Here is a 17,934-nt window from a genome sequence, read left to right on the forward strand (position 1 = left end):
TAACAATATCTCAAGTTATTCCTTGTTAGTAGTAGCTAAAATTCAACTATATTTAGTGTCCAAAGATTAGAGACAAGGTATGATGTCATAATTATGTATGTATTGAGTGATACAAAAGGGTGAAACATCGTTCGTTCGTTCTCATATTGGCTTCCATGTCCAATGCTTTAATTATATTATATTATATGGGACATTGATACGTTCTCAAGTTCACATAAACGCACCACGGTGACGGTGTTGTCGGGGCCGAGATAGGTCTCGTGGAAGTAGACGCGGAAGTGGGTTCTGATAAGGGAAAAAATTGGCGACGTGACACGCCACGACGTCAGCCACGCCAGGTGGACACACTGTCCGAGGAAGCAAGCATTAATGCCGACTTGATGTGCGCCAACGTCACCAGCTCTCAGCCAACAACCTCAGCATTTGACTACGTGCGCTCGACCGAGGCAAAGGAGCACGTCGACCGAGGCATGCCCATACCCTACGGCAGCTCGGTTCTCCACACAACCCCAGTGGCAATGTCAAACGCCACGAGAGGTACTGTCCTGCCCCTACAAGCAGCCACATCAGGTAACATCAAACTCATCTATAAATACCCTAGAGTTCTAAACGAACAAGGGGGGAGGAACACTCACACAGAAGCACTCCCTCTTCCACCACCCTCTCCACGTCGCTAACTTAATCGTCGGAGGGGTCGGGTCGAGCTTCCGACCCGACCAGTGTGCAGGTGCGAGACAAGGTTGCCTCTTCCCCGACGCTGCGGCAAAGCTCTCCCCCTGATGGGACATCCAAATCACTGCGGTCGGCCACCAGAAGGACCCGAGGCATGCCATGCAAGATCCCCACCATTCGGACCTCTGAACGAGCCGCGTCGGCCCCGAGGCCACGGCTAAAAAAAAAGTTATTTACCATAACAGATTGGCGCTAGAGGAAGGGCCTGAATGACAAGGGATCCGAAGGCCGAGGGTCGACAGTCGGTCTGAGACCTTTGCGCGGCCTGCCCGCCAAAGTAGCTCCTCGGCCACAGCCTGCCCGAGAGCTCCTCAGCCACAGCCGGTCCGAGACCTTTGCCCGGCCTGCCCGCCTAAGTAGCTCCCCGGCCACAGCCTGCCCGAGAGCTCCTTGGCCACAATCGGTCCGAGACCTTTGCGCGGCCTGCCCACCTAAGTAGCTCCTCGGCTCTGAGATAAGTGCTTGTGAATTATTAGACTTTGACCTTTCTCTATTCTCTGATATAAGTGCTTGTGAATTATTCTGAGATGTTGTTAAATTCTTTCCTCTCAACTCCTCATTCAACAAATTGCTTATTACTTGACTCGTAGTGACAACACCATCTGGCGTAGAATTACTGAGGGAAACCACTAGTATCTCCTAACTTTCTGGTAATGAATTGAGAAGTAACAATGCTTGCAACTCATCATCAAGAGATATTTTCATAGAAGATAACTGGTTAGTGATACTCTGTATTTCATTCAAATGCTTTTTATATTTTAGGTTTATAAGTTTTCTGATCAAGAAAGTTTTGTTGCCAATTGTTTTTCTTTCATAAAGACTTTCCAACTTTTTCCAGAGAGAATATGCAAAACTTTCAATAGAAACATGGTGAAAGACACTATCATCGAGCCATTGTCGAATAAATCCAATTATTTTTTGATCTAACCTCTTTCACTCATCATCTGTCATAGTTGCGGGCTTTGCACTATCCCCCTACAAAGGTCTATACAAATATTTGCAATATAAGAGATCTTTCATTCTTGGTTTCCATATCATTCAATTGTTTTTATTTAAGCTAATCATGCGTGAAATACTACCGGCCTCCATGTTTAAATACAAAAATTAAATCACCAAAACCTTGCTCTGATATCAATTGATGGGATATAAAGAAGAACTAAACTTTTGTATATGAACAAATACTAGCAGGACATAACACGTAGCAGAATTAAATGAAAATCACAATAAAATAGAACACCAAGATTTACGTGGAAAACCCCTAAAACGTGAAGGGTAAAAACCACGGGACAAACCAGAGATAATCCACTATAAGAATAATGAAAATATAAATATCAATCTTTTTCCTAAAACTTAAGCAATAATCTCAAGAGAATAACTAGGATACAAGGATTACGTTATTATGCACAATATCCAAATTCTCCTAAGTAATCACAGTAAGAATCTACTATAGATCTGATCTAACTTGAGATGAGAATACTAATGATTGAGAATAGTCTCTCTGCGTTGTCCTTATCTTATTTCAATTGCTGCTGTAATTTGATGCCTCGTTGTTTTCTTATTTTCGTAACCACCACACCCCCTTATTAGATGTAAGATTTTATTTGAAAGCGGAGTGGGCTGTCAGCCCAACAGTTTCTTCCTCCTTTCTGCTTCTCTGTTCTACTGCCCAAAACTCTCATCTTTCCTCGTTAAGGGAGAAGGTTCGGCTCTGCTTCCGCTGGAAGAAGGTGAGGGTACTGGCGCCCTACTATCTACTGGTGGCTTGAATTCCGTCAACTGTGATTAGATGGGCGGCGAAGAAAGAAGGCCGCCGAGCAACAATGGCAGCCTACGGTGAGAGAAGGCGACGGTGGTGAAGAATGTGATCGCAATGAAATCAATGAATCAATCAAACATGGAGCAAGCGACAATTTGCTTCATTAGCAACAGTGAATCAATAAGAATCTGATCGCTGGATGATCCGATCACTGATCAGAGGCAGCGAGAGGAAACTGCAGTGAACGCGAAGAGAGACTACAGCGATCTGAAATCAATGAAGCAGGGGAAGATGAGCAGCTCAGACCCCGAGTGATGCAGTAGATTCTGGCGCAGCATCAGCAGCAACAGATTTGGGCGGTGGAGAGTAGAGATGTTGTCCTTGCGGTGAAGAACAGGTGATCCTTGGGTTGGTCGAGGGTGCAAAAACCAATGATTGAGAAGTATGTGGGGGGGATGACTTAGATATTGTATAGCAAGAGATACCACCTTCCGTACCGCCACATTCGGTATGTATCATTGAATTCAACCGAATCGAAGGAAGAAGAATAAATTGGTTGACTCTATAATTATTGGCAGCGGCGACGGGGACGAGATTTATAACGAGGGACTTCACGATACAGAACTGGGCCAGGCCGAAGAAGCACCAGGCGGTGGCGCTCCGCGTGGGGGCCAACCACGCGGTGGGCTACCGCTGCAACGTCATCGACTACCAGGACACTCCGTACGTGCGCTCGCAGCGGCAGTTCTTCCGGGAATGCGACATCTACGGCACCGTCGACTTCATCTTCGGCAATGCGGCGATGGTGCTACAGAACTGCAGCCCGTGGGCACGGAAGCCGATGGACATGCAGAAGAACACCATCACGGCGTAGAATCGCAAGGACCCCAACCAGAACACCGGAATCTCCATCCACGCGTGCCGAGTGGTGGCGGCGGCAGACCTGGAGCCGGTGAAGGCCAGCTAACCCACCTACCTGGGCCGGTCGTGGAAACTGTACTCCAGGGTGGTCGGTGTACATGATGTCGGAAACAAGTTTCTCGTGAACAAAATCAATCATAGCCATAGTACGATAGAAAAGGAAATAGAAATGACAGCATGGATCAAAGAGCATGAGTTGTATTCGTTCCCACGGACCAGAATTGTTGTATTACAAGGCGAAGAGTCGTAAATGAGATCTTTGCTACCACAAGGGACAATATCTTGCATGTTATGGCTACCACAAAGGAGGATGACAGTTGAGATCTTTGCTACGAATGTGACGGATGAATTCTGTAGAAGAAGAAAGTAATGCAAGAATGCAATGTAATATTAATAGGGGTATTCAAATCGAATCAAAAAATTAAATCAAACCTAATCGAATTGGTTTCGAACCGATTTAATCTGAATCGGTTCATCAGTAATTTAGTTTTAAAGATTATAAATAAATTTAATTTGAAAATATATCTTGTTTATTTGATTAATCGATTTGAATCAAGCTAAATTAAAAAGTAATAGTTTTTTTAAGTTTATAATTTTAACTTTTTAATTGTATCGTTAAAATATCTAAACATTTTTACAAGTATGGATCAATAAGATGTATTATTACCATTACTCTTCTTGAGGATTGATGATTTTGACAGTAGCTTAATCCATACGTAATCGATTACTTAGGTTCCAAATCATTTTAGTTTGAAGTACCTTCCTTTTAACCGAATCATTTTTTTTATTTGATTTAATTTGACACTTGATGCTTCGATTTGAACGAATTTGAATACTCATAAGAATTAATTTAACATGTGGTATTGCCGTATGAATTTAAAGAAGATATATCACAAATATCATGTATATTATGGAAAGAGAAAACTTTTAAAATTAATGATAAAAAATTAAATTAGAAAACTGATGCAAAATATATGATTCCACAATTATTACCTATTACATCCATAAACCAGATTCTTCACAGCACAAAAAAAAAAAAAATCTATTTTGAATTAGCACAAATCCAGATTCAAATTCCTTTCTCAATCCTCTGTAGACTCACTTGGAAAACGTTGATGAATATATAGTATTATTTAAACATATCCAAACTCATGAAAGGGTGTTTTTCATAATTACATTTTTAACGGATCGAATAATTTCAAATCTAATTTTAGGACTCTTAAAATACTTATCATCGAAGCATTCGAGTGCAGCGGCAGATGGAAGGCGCCCATGGGATTCCAATGGCTACGGGTCGATGCACGACGCTCGGTGGCTGCTGCATTCTCGCCTCAGGTTTACTTACCACATCACACCGATTTCATTAGTAGCGGGCGATGTGATCCAATGCTCCGCGCCACAGATTAAACTGGGAAAAGCATGGCATCGTCGTGGTCGGGAATGCCTCAACACGGTGCCGTCATGAGAGCAAGAAGAAGAAGAAGAAGCATGCGAGGAGGAGGAGGGAGAGTGGAAGAAAAGAAGAAGAAGAAGAAGCAGCAAGCGAGGAGGAGGAGGGAGAGTGGAATCAAAGAAGAAGAAGAAAAGAAGAAGAAGAAGCAGCAGCAAGCGAGGAGGAGGACGGAGAGTGGAATCAAAGAAGAAGAAGAAGAAGAAGAAGAAGAAGATGAATAAGAAGATGAAGAATAAGAAGAAGAAGAAGAAGAAGAAGAAGAAGAAAAGAAGAAGAAGAAGAAGAAGAAGAAGAAGAAGAAGAAGAAGAAGAAGAAGAAGAAGAAAAGAAGAAGAAAAGAAGAAGAAGAAAAAGAAGAAGAAGCAAGCGAGGAGGAGGGAGAGTGGAATCAAAGCCATGTAATTCTTGGAGAGAGAGCAGAAGCTGACGCCTCAACCTGCGTGATATGGAACGAGACATCACGTCCTTGACGCCCTTTCTTCCAACCCAATTTACGCTTAACGTTACCGCCACGGTCGAATCACGCTTAGTTGACCTGGGATCGGTGCCGATGGAGATGATCTGCGGAAGAGATGGTTGGTTCTCCTTCCCACCTTAAATAGTCAATTCGTTGAAAAGAAGAACAACAAATTCAGACAAAAATTCTCGATAAGATCTATGTGAACAATGATCGATTTAAAAAGTTTATTCATTATCGTGACTAATCTTGGAAACCAACTCGGCGATATATATCCCTAAAATGTTCGAACTATATCCCTAAAATGTTCGAGCGCTAGAACACAAAAAAAAAAGGATGAATTTTAAGAGAAATAAATGCTTAAAATAATAAGTATCTTCCTCAAATATAATAACGGATTGAAACCTTGGGATCTTAATGCATTTCTCTTGTCAACAGCATTCTGAATGGGTGGTGAAGAAGGATCGACGATTGCTACAGGTACCGACGATCGACATTTAGGCAGACATGGTCGTGTCCAAGGATGGAAATGGCACCTACACGTCCATCTTGGATGTCGTGATGTTTTTTATTAATATGTTCTTTCAATTTATACTAGCTAGGATGGAGGATTTCTCCCAATAAAGCAACAATATTTTCTCATACGGTTGAAAAAATTTTATCTGCTATCATGCACCCATAATATGGTATCCCTATTTAGGATGTCAATCTTGGACCGATACAATGAAAATAATTTATGGGTGAGAGGCTTCGTGAGTGAGTTTGCTAGTTGATCAACCATATATATATATGTATATGAGAAACGCGTAGTTGATGTCGAACAACTTGATCTTGCACGAAATGGAAGTCAATGATAAAATGTTTCATGTGGGAGTGGAACACTAGATTGACACATAAGTAGTTAGTTCCGACATTATCATAATATATTGTAGAAGTAAGAGTGGAGTCAATGTTGAGTTCATTGAGCAGATTTGTGACCCAATTGAGTTTTGCAACAACGGTACTGATGACACGATATTCAACATTAGTTGTAGACCGTACGATTGTTTTTTATTTTTTAGAACTCTAATTTATTAGATTAGCTCAAGGAAGACAATATACCCCCGACATGGATATTTTATCATTAAAGTTTTTACCCAATCAATATCAGCAAAGGCATAGAGATAAAGTGGAGAGTGTTTGTAGAGAAAGTGACAATGATGGTTCCTTTAAGATATCATAGGATTCATTTGAATACAGACAAATGCATAGTAGATGGTTGTTGTATAAATTGTGATAATTTATTGACTGCAAAGGAGATGTCTAGACAGGTGAGAGCTAAGCACTATAAGGAGCCAACTACTTGTCGGTATTGAGTGTGTTCCGTAGCAGAACTTTCATCACATAATTTGAGTGATTCACTAGTAGAAACGGGAGTTGGAACCTCTTTTGTGTCATACATGTTTGTCTTTGATAATGAATCTTAAATATATTTTTTTTGTGATAGGAAGAGACCTGAAGATGTATATGTTGCTTCCACTCCCAAAAAGTAGCTCAAGGTTCTTAAATCTTTAAGAAAAAATCGATATGCCAATTGTTTGATGAATGCTTAGATCCTTGTAGGAGTATTGCCTGTGATAATAATGTCATCCACGTACACTAGAAGATATATTATGTCGTTATATTATTGTCATAGAAATAGTGAGGTATCAAATTTGGAGTTGATAAAGCTAATTGAAGTAAAAAAATCAGCAAAGTTTAGCTTGGAGCATGAAGAAGTCTATAAATAGTTTTTTGTAGTTTATAAACATGTATTGGATACTAAAGATGGATGAAACCAGAAGATTACTGCATAAAGACATCTTCAATTAGAGTCCTGTATAAAAATGTACTGTTAACATCCAATTATCAAAATTACCAGCCTCTAGTGGTGGCCAAACTCAAAATAAGTCATATTGTTATGGATTTAACAATGAGACTGAATGTCTTAGTAAAATCAACACCAGGTTATTGATAAAACCTTTTGGTGACTAACTGTGCTTTATATCTAACAACTGATCCACCTGGGTTCTGCTTAATTCAAAAAGCGCACTTATACCCGATAATGTTTTGTGCATGATGAAAAGGTATAAGGTTTCATGTTGAGTTATGGAGAAGGGCATCATATTCTTTACACATGGCTTTACGCTAGTTTGAAGATTTTTGGGCTTTAGTGAATATGATAGGTTCAATGGTCTTAGGCGAGGATTCTGTGATAGCATGTAGGATAAGGACTTGACGTGGTTTGAAAATACCACTCTTGGAGCGTATTATCATTGATTGTTTGGAGGCTATGAGATTGTGAGGTTATGTTGTTAGTATAGGTGGTGGAGAGTCATTAACATGAGCCAAGTCAGGCTGATGTACTTCAGTGTCATTGGGTCTAGAAGGAGATAAAGACAATGGTTGTGTTTCTAAATGTATTGCCTCATCAATGAGAGAAACATAAGAAGAAAGGAATGAAGTAGTAATGGAGGGAATGGGCAGTTGCTGAAATAGAGTAGCAGTAGAGTATGGATCCTGAGGGGAGGAACTAGATGGTGTCATGTGAGGCTCATCCGAAAGGATCGGAGGTATACTCCAGTGACAAATGTTTATCGAAGTGGTTTGCATGGCAGGAGGCTCATTATTTTAGAAAGGAAAGATAGACTCTACAAAAGTAATGTAATATGATATAAAAACTTTTTGGGTTTGGGGGTTATAGCATCGGAAAACATTATGTTCAAGAGAGTGTTCTATGAAGATACAAGGCTTAGATCTTGATATTATCTTATAAGAGACATAAGGACATTGATCATGGCTGGTGGACAACTGAGGGAGCCATTAATTTAGCCTAGTAAGTCGTATCAAAATAGGAGATTAGAAAACTGGGTTCGATAGGATGCATAGTTGTCACCTTTTGATAACTCGAAAGGGATTAGCATGACAACATAAGTCCTGCATGTTAAGTACTATGATTCACTGCAGAAACGATAACCGGAATGTTAGAAGAAGATAATAAAGATATTTTGAGGATATGTACTTATCCGAGGGCTCAAGATAAGAGTTTTGGCTAAGCAGTTGTCGGTGGGTTGAAGGTGCAGCCTGCGATCGGAGAAGCATAATCGTCGGAGGAAGAGAAGCAGTAGATCTCAACAGATCTAAGTAAGAGATCTATTAGTGGAGGAACTGTGTTGCGGTTATAGATCTATGGGAGATCCATAGTTCTTATCGTAAATCGATGTTGCGACTGCATCTCCTATGAATCACAAGGAGGAGAGTGACGAGGTGGAGAGCGCGACGAGGTAGCATTTCCGATGGGATATAAAGAAGAACTAAATTTTTGTATATGAATAAATACTAGCCGGCCATAACACGTATCAGAATTAAATAAAAATCATAATCAAATATAACACCAAGATTTATGTGGAAATCCCCTCCAACGTGAAGGGTAAAAACTACACGACAAACCAGACGTAATCCATTATAAGAATAATGAAAATACAAATCTTAGTCTTTTGCCTAAAACCCAAGCAATAATCTCAAGAGAATAACTATGATACAAGGATTATATCACTGTGCACAATATCCAAATTCTCCCCAAGTAATCATAGCGAGAATCAACTGTAGATCTGATCTAACCTGAGATGAGAACATTGCATAGATGATTGAAAATAATCTCTCTGCGTTGTCCTTGTCTTCTTCCCTTTCCTTCTCTTGTTTTTCTGTCATTTTCTCCTCTTTTTGAATCAAGATGCTATTGTAATTTGATGTCTCGTTATTGTAGTTTTTCCCTATTTTCACAGCCACCACACCTCCCTTATTAGATTTAGGGTTTTACTAGAAAGGGGGGTGGGTTATGGGCTGTTAAAGCCTACCATGGGCTGAACTTGTAGGCTGTCAGCCCAACAACCTCCCCCTTTTAACCCATAAGGGAGGTTCTCTCATAACTCCTCAATGTGAAGCAATGCCGACCAGCTGTCGGCATATCTCCTGTCTTTTTTTGGTAAGATCTTTGTCAATATGTCTACTCCATTGTCATTTATGTGAATTTTTTAAAGCTGCAACTGCTTCTCTTCAAGTACATTTCCAATCCAATAGCATTTGACATCTATATGCTTTGACCTAGAATTAAAAGTTTGATTCTTACACAAATGGATGGCACTATAGCAGTCACAATTTACCATATAATTTTGTTGTTTCAACCTCAATTCTTGTAATAATTCTTTCATCCATAATATTTCTTTACAAATCTATGTAACAACAATATATTCTGTCTCTATAGTGGAGAGAGTAATTCACCTTTGTAACCTGGATTGTCATTACATAACTCTATATGTAAAAGTAAGTAAAAAATTTGATATAAACTTCCTTGTATCAATATCTTTTGTCATATCTACATCTGTGTAACTTTTCAACACAGGTGGTCTACCTCCAAAGCTTAAACAAACATCATTGCTACCCAGTGCTTTTGCTTGGATTTATAAGAAATATACTAGTAACACTCACTACATATGCGATGTCCGGCTTCGTACATACCATCGGATACATTAAACTTCCAACTGCTGAAGCATAAGGAACCTTTTGTATTTTCTCCTTCTCCTCATCACTTGAAGGACTATGTTCCAAGCATAACTTATACTGAACCTTTTCAATACCTTCTCGATATATTTCTTCTATAACAACCAAATCTTCTTATACGATAACTAAACACTCTTAAATGTCTGTATAAAACATCTTTCCATAACCATACATACTCTGTAATATCACTATCTAGGGCTGTAAATGGTGATAAGTTGATCACATCAACTACAGTCCTTAAAACCTCATCCCAAAACTTTTTGGGTAGCTTGGCCTATGAAAGTATAGATCTTTTTCATAGTTATGTAATTCATAAAGATGTACTAGGAATTACGTGTGTATATATATATATATATATATATATATATATATATATATATATATGAGGATTTATAGTGAGCACATGAAGGGAACGCTCTGTCTACACACTGTGGCCTGTGAATGCATGTATTATTGTTTCTGTGTACGTGTCTACTACTACTACAACAGTACAATGTACATTATAAATCCAATTAGATTTCACATATGAAATGACAGCAAATGGGTGGATGGCAAAAGATTACATTGCTCGACAGCAAAAGATTACAGTGCTCGATGAGGGAGGAATCACAAAGCATACATACACATCTCTTCGCTTGGCTTTGGGACTACTCCACGCCAGGCAATGTCTCCTCGGCTAATCTCTACGTGACGTCGAGTATATGCCTTGCCAATGGAGTACTCATTTCTCCTCCCTATCACTCGTGATTCATGTTTTTCATCTAAATAATAATACTCGTGTGATTAGTTATCATTTGTCGTAATCAGTCGTGAGGATTTGTTTATACTAATACGAAGATAAATAATGATTTATCATATGACGTCGAATCGGAGCAGTAATAGACATATTTAATCTTACATCAATCGAAGAATAATGAAATCAAATAAAAGCTAAGAGGTCACAGTTATCAGTATATGTTGTTTGAGACTTGCATCTCTCTCTCTCTCTCTCGAAGAGGCAGCGGGAACCACAAGCAGAAGACATCCAAACTGCAGCAGGCTGGCATGGAGCAGACCATAATAAATGCCAATCAAACTCCATCCAAGTCCACAAAAAGGTGGATTTGCACAAATAATTCAAGAGGAAGTGTGAGCATCAGCCAACCTTGGAAAGATAAAAGCTTCATCTCTCAAGTGCAATCCATTTACGATGATGATGACAGACAAGGCTGACTGTCATGCAGCCCCATGCATTATACTCTGATGAATCACTGAAGGACTAATGGCTATTTTTAGCTGAAGCTTACATATCAACATCACGGAATTATGGATGACAGCCAGACTTGCTGGACCAGTCACGCTGATATCATCATTCGAGTTGATCGTTTCCTCCTCACGTCACAAAATTTTTTCACTCTATTTTTTTTGTCTTCGTTATTACCGTGAAAATGGATCCCAATGTTAGATTGATATATGTATATCTGCAACTTCATAAACTAAAACAAAGATATTATTACTTCGATGATCAAATTAAGTGTGAGTTAAAACCAAGAATTTAGTTTTTTTTTATATACATAAGTACATATACATATGTTATATCAAGACATGAATTAAAAATGGTTACTATAATTATCGGGTAGTTTAGACTTTGATAGATCATTAGCTTAGCTTTAATCATAACACCTTGCAGATGTTGAAGAGATAGATTTTATAACTATTTTTAATTTTCTGCAACGATAAATATGAACATATTTCTTAGAAATAGGCAGCGTTTGACCCAAGTCGCCGAGGAATCGGACGCGGCTGAAGTGTATCACCGATCGGGACGGGTTTGCTTTGTATGATAGCCTTCACCTTTCGCTAAGGCCAGCGTCGATGACGACCAAAACACGTAGTCTACAGCGATAGCCACCACCTTCCCCACCTTCTATTAATTCCTCTGCTTCTTCTTCGATCCCCAACCCCCCTCTCTCTCTCTCTCTCGCTCTGTTAACTCTTTGGTTCTATCGCACACACAACGGTGTTGGGGAGAATCACATTAATCGGTGGAGGAGAAACAGATGAAAAGAATGGTTTGGTCTCGAGAAAACGCTGTCGATGGTTGCTTAGACACTCTCAAACCGGTAATCTTTCCACTTTCTTCTGTTTCTCCTGTCGATTAATATATATAAATATTATGCATTAATTTCAAGCAAATCGACCGTGTGAGTTTCTTTGGAAACCAATCTACCTTTATCTTTCTTATTGCATACAACTTTTTCTTCTTGGATCAAACATCTTCTGCAACCATTGATCACTCGCCAAGAATGTAGGGAAATCAAAAGCACTCTTTTGTCTGTAACAGTAAGTTTATTTGACCTTCCCTCGGACAAAGCATATATATAAACATATCTTTCATTGTTCACAAGTTTTGATGTAATTTAATAGTTCACAGTCTTTAAACAAAGATATATTTTGTAAGAGCACGAAATCAGATGTATTATTAAGATCGTAAAGTATATACTCCAAGTTTGGGTGTTAGATATGGTCGGAAATACAAGGCATTTAAATCAACCTATGAACGAGCTAAATGCGCTAGTTTTCTCTTCCTTTTCTAGCTTTCCCGGGACAGTGGAAGAAGAAGAAGAAGAAATGATGGTCATCCATCAGCGGAACCTGCGAGCGACGAGTTCGTATCGGCCCTGGCGGCCGGCATGGGTGCCAAGCTAATAGTACAAGTCTCACCGGAGGCATCCCAATCCACGGGAGCACTCGCCGCTGCAGCTCGACAAACCGGAGGCAGACTCGTCTGCATCATCCCGGAGGAGGTGTCGCTCGCTCCCACGAAGGATGTCGTCGAGGAGTCCGGCGTGGACGACGCGGTGGAGTTCAAGGTGGGCGACCCGTATCACGAGCACATCGGCTGCTCTCTGGTGGGCTGCAAGTCCGACCCGTACGCAGGCCTGCTCGAGCTGCTCCGCTTCAATCCGAGGAGTTCGGTGGCGATCGCTAACTGTCTGCGGGGAGGGAGGAGGGGCCGATAGGCGAAGATGGGATGGAGGTGACGATGATAGGGAAGATTGAGGAGGTGGGAAGGACGGGGACGACGGCAGGCGGCGTGGAACGGCGGAAGAGCGCGAAGGGATCAGGGCGGAGGAGGCCGCGCAGCAAAAGCAGATGGGTGAGGAAGATCGATGAGAGGGGAGAGGAGCACTTCTTTAGGTTACCCATTTCCCTCGAACCTGTACGCGTATCGGGTGGCGGCAGAAGTGGGTGATGCGGCCGAGAAGAAGATGATGACGGTGATGAGCCATGAAGTACTACTACTGGTTGATAGATATCTCGTATGCCTAATGCTGCACCACTTACTTCATGGAAATCTCATCATATCAACAGTTCTCGTTCATCGTATCACCTCATGTTGGATCTGATCCTCGAGGGTTTCTTATGCTATGGGTTGTGATCATACAAAGAGTGGATAGAATTCTGAACCACGAGAGATGAACATTATAAATTTCGCGTCGACTGTGTCGTCCGCTGATGGCGATCTCTCTTTGCTGATAGAATTCTACAAGAACTGAAGAGGTGCTGAAACCATTTGTATCTTCTCAAGTACGACTACCTTGAAGACATGTCAAACGTCCAGATTCATTGTTATCATGTTGATTATTTGTTATTGTTATTGTTATTATTTTTTCAAATTAGAGTATTTGAGGTTATCTTAATCTTTATAGATAGAATCTTGTCCGTACAAAGCTTAAGAATAATTAGAAACCTAATGAGAACAAAAATGACAGTAGCAATGAGAAAAAAAAAAGTCTGCTAAATGTATTCTTATTAATTTTTAACTTAAATATCAATTAATAGGTCAATAAAATTAATAAATCAGTTAACCTATTAAACTTGATTCGTGATATTTGATATCGGAATCTATACTATTATCAATTTTGACTGAAGTATTTTGATCAGAGAGATGGAATCATTAATTTACCTCTTAGATCATTTGATTATTAAAGAAAAGAATAACAGCATCCTAAATGCATTGATTTAAACAAATTAGAATATACTGATTTCTGATGTTCATCGTTTCCAACTCATAATCAAGTCCATGATCAGGAATATCAGGTTTTAGAAGCAGCTAATTAAGCTTAAAATTTTCACTTTGAACATCACATCATATAAAAAAACAAGAGAAGTTTCCCAACCCTATCAACGACTGAATGATTTTAATTTTGCAAGCATGAAACAAGTACACGAAAAGAATATATTAGCAGAAATTACAAAAATTATTTTGATGGGCAGGAAAGTCGAGGTTCACAAAATCCCATGACTTACAATGTTGTCGGCTATAAATTTCAGAATCCTCGAAAGCGGAGGCTGACTCAGACGGGGCATCTTTGGGCGACGTTGGCTGCGGAGTCGGAGGCGATTCATCGTGGTTCGGGATGCGTCAACACGGTGCCGTCATGAGAGCAACATGAAGAAGAAGAAGAAGAAGAAGAAGAAGAAGAAGAAGGAGAAGGAGAAGAAGAAGAAGAAGAAGAAGAAGCAGAAGAAGAAGAAGAAGAAGAAGAAGAAGAAGGAGAAGGAGAAGAAGAAGAAGAAGAAGAAGAAGAAGAAGAAGCAGAAGAAGAAGAAGAAGAAGAAGAAGAAGAAGAAGAAGAAGAAGGAGAAGGAGAAGAAGAAGAAGAAGAAGAAGAAGTGTTGGAACAAGTGTTGGAACAGATCGCTGAGACTAATGGAACAGATCGCTGAGACTAATGGAAAGGATGAGTCTACTGACTTCCCTTTCTAGCTTTCTACCCAAAAACAAAATCCAGGATTATTCCCCTTTTTATTGTCATATATTAGTCCTTTTTGCATTAGACCTTAAAATACATAAGATAAGATATTTATAGAACAACTAAATTGAGTTTTTTTTTCCCCTTCGTATAGAATTATTCTCATACTTATTGCTTATCCTCACTCATAAAAGTATTTTTATGGTTGGATTTCTTGTTCTCCAAGTAATTTGATTCCTATTTTCCAAAAATACAGACCAACCTTAACAGAGAGAAGCGAATACGCGTTGACCCTGAAGAAGCTTGGACGCGCCGGTTACTACCGCATCATGGGCGACGATTACGGTAGGCTGGTGGCGGACAACAAGTTCCGACGAGGGCAGCATCTTGATCTGTGGGCCTTTCGAGTTGGCCCAGACGATACCGGGTCGGCGAGTCCCGGCGAGCTTCAGATGGTGGTGGTGAACCATGAGAAAGCTGGAAAGGAGCAGATGCAAGCGCATGGTGATGGTGAAGAGTACAGGACCGAGGTGTCAACGTTCTCGTCTGCATGAACTGTACGTAAAGACACTTGCCTTGTTGTCTTTTGTTTCTCGGAGGTAATCCTCCACATTCTACACCCTCAATAAACCGATGAATCTGAATTCTTCTTAGTCTACGAAACCCTTATTTATATTTCTGTGGAAGAAGAACAGTCTTCATCACACTTGATCATGGCGTGGGCAAGTCGACGCATGAAGAAAGCTACCACAGGAACAACACAAGACTCGACTTACTACTGCACTATACTACTACATTTCATGGACTTGCTGCAATCTGGTCTTCCACAAGAAGGGCTAAAGAGCAACCACTGAAACTGCCTCGTACTCCACACGCTTTCTGAATCTTTGGGGAAGAAGACAATCACCACCAACTCGCTGCTGAAGGTATATCGCCGCTGCAAAAAGCAAACCTTCACAAGGAACGATGACATCCCACACCAGCGAGTAAAAATCTCCGTCTGGACTTGCGTAGATGTACGATGAATCGATGCGACGGTTATAACTGCGAGAGCGATAAGCGTCGTACAGATGAGGCAAAGCTCGGGTGATCGTGATTCCGACGTAGAAGAAAGGCGTCAGGATCTTATCTTTGGAGTTCCGACAGACGTTAAGAACGATCTGAGGGAGCAGAAATCCATCGAGCACTAAGCCAGCAAAAGGGACCAAATCCTCCCAGCGAGAACCGTGTCGCTGCCTGCTGAATTCCGACCTTTGCAGGTGGTGCCTTGAGCTGATGAGCCAAGTGAGCAGCGCCCCGGCGAAGTAGAGCGGCAAGCACAGCTTGAGCGTCGTCCACTCCTTGACGCGGTTCCCCTTGTTCTCGTCCAATGACCTCGCGGACCACGCCATTTGAAGCAGGTGGAAGGAGAGGAACAGAGCTAAGCCGGATAAGATCCTCACGATGACCTCATGAACGTCGAGCCACCCACCGCTCCGCAGACTTAGAAAGCCAGACTGACTGCGGTTCGCGAACAAGGCTTCAAAGTTCAGCACCAGAGGAATCACGTAGCCAAGGATAAGAACACCGAGCATGGTGATCGACATGGAAGGCAGGGCGTCACGGTGCTTCTTGGCATGGAAGGTCTGCAACCCAATGCAAATGCACGACAACGTGAGAGAGATCACGAAAATATATTAAATTAATATATTTTAATTTTATAATTATAACTTTTTACTGTGGTCCTATTGATAACAGTGATGTGCGTGCGTTCTCATATTTGCTTCTATGTCCAGTAATTCAATCTCATTAAATTATAAGAGACATTGACACGTTCTCATGTTCACATAAACACACAACACTAACATTATCATCCATTGCCCATTTTGTACCCACTTGATTCTGTTTTTGTCTGTTTCAGAAAGCAGACTTTATGAACTACGGTAGGTTTTCATTCATAATATTGATAAACGAGAACGAATAATTCTTTTTATTTCAGTCTTATCATTTATTAATCCATCTGCTGACGTAAAACAAGATAAACATCACAGCTTTTATTTGAACGATGTGGCTTTCATCCTCGTGTCGCGGATCACCCGATGGCACTGAGACGGACGTCGTCATAATAGACGACGTAGACGTCGAAGGCGGCGACGAGTCCCGCATCGTCGGACGTCACCAGCAAGCTCACCATGTTCCCCGACGCGAACTGGAACACCCCCGTCCGCCTTCCCGGAGGTGTCCACCTCCCTATCACCGTGAGCGTGCTGTCGCAGAAGTTTCCCGCAGTGAACACCAGCACCAGCGGTATCAGCGACGACTCGTCCCGCTGCGACACGTGGAAGCTCACGCCCTGCGCCCTTCCGACTTCTGTCGACCACTTGGAGGGGCCGATCCTCAGCACGGCGTCGAAGATGTCGACGTCCCCGAAGGTGCACGGGGCCGAGATAGGTCTCGTGGAAGTAGACGCGGAAGTGGATTCTATTCTGGATGCTGAGTTCGAACTCGGAGGTGACGGGGAAGGCCGTGGCAGCAGCAAGGAGGGGGGAAGAAGACGAGGAGGAAGTAGAGATGAGAGGAGCTGTGTGGGGATGAAGCCATGGCTATGATGACAAAAGGATCGAAGTTAGGTGGGCACAACGCTCGATAAGGACATGTATTTATAGAAGAGGCGTAGCCAAGCGTCGTCAACAAATGTCAACTTCCAACCACGGCAATTATCATGTCTGCGAATATTTACCCTTACAGGGGAATGAATGCCTCTTTCGAAGGAAGAAGATGGATGTTTGGCCTTCCCGGTGAATGCATCCTTAAACTCAGAGATGGAAGATGGTTCCCGAGTGTGATCGGTGCGTCTCGTGCATTTATTATAGAGGATCGTCATATGCCTTGTTCCCTTTCAATGTGAATAGTTGACCCAATCCGTGCGCAATCTAAACCACACAGTGGCCCCATCACACAATGCATTTCTCTCTCAAGATGTGTTTGCTTCACCTATTTCAACTGTTTATGCGGTCCACTTTAAAACTTCTGTCGGTTCAGCAAAATTGGCTAATTATCGTTTCTTAATGATGAAAATTTATAACAAGTCTTTGTAAGACTCTCGATTAAAAAAAATAAACATATTTAGTCCCAAATTGATTAGAGATTTAAAAAATCAATACCTAATCAAATACCCGGAAAGGAAAAGATCCCTGCGCTCCTACTTAACAATTTATTGACATTAAAAGAGCTCAAGATTAATATTTTTTGATCGAGGTAAATAATTTGTGAAAAATAAAATATTATTTTGGATAAAATAAATAGTAAAAAAGAGGAT

General features: G+C 41.0%; 1 protein-coding gene and 1 long non-coding RNA gene across 2 annotated transcripts; one reads left to right on the plus strand and one right to left on the minus strand.

Moving 5' to 3' along the window:
• The first annotated feature begins 11,841 nt into the window (after nt 1-11,841).
• LOC135595806 (uncharacterized) lies at nt 11,842-13,193 on the plus strand. Its single transcript, XR_010480652.1, has 2 exons — nt 11,842-11,999; nt 12,474-13,193. It is a non-coding gene; the product is annotated as an uncharacterized LOC135595806 (long non-coding RNA).
• A 2,097-nt stretch (nt 13,194-15,290) lies between these two features.
• On the minus strand, nt 15,291-17,248 carry LOC135595805 (uncharacterized). The gene is made up of 2 exons (XM_065087201.1): nt 16,807-17,248; nt 15,291-16,261 (listed from the first exon to the last, which is right to left on the minus strand). The coding sequence occupies exons 1-2, from the start codon at nt 16,807-16,809 to the stop codon at nt 15,473-15,475; spliced, it is 792 nt and encodes a 263-aa protein (XP_064943273.1). The 5' UTR covers nt 16,810-17,248; the 3' UTR covers nt 15,291-15,472.
• Between the last annotated feature and the right edge of the window lie 686 nt (nt 17,249-17,934).

This window comes from Musa acuminata, chromosome BXJ1-10, assembly GCF_036884655.1.
Source record: "Musa acuminata AAA Group cultivar baxijiao chromosome BXJ1-10, Cavendish_Baxijiao_AAA, whole genome shotgun sequence".
Classification (NCBI taxonomy): domain Eukaryota; kingdom Viridiplantae; phylum Streptophyta; class Magnoliopsida; order Zingiberales; family Musaceae; genus Musa; species Musa acuminata.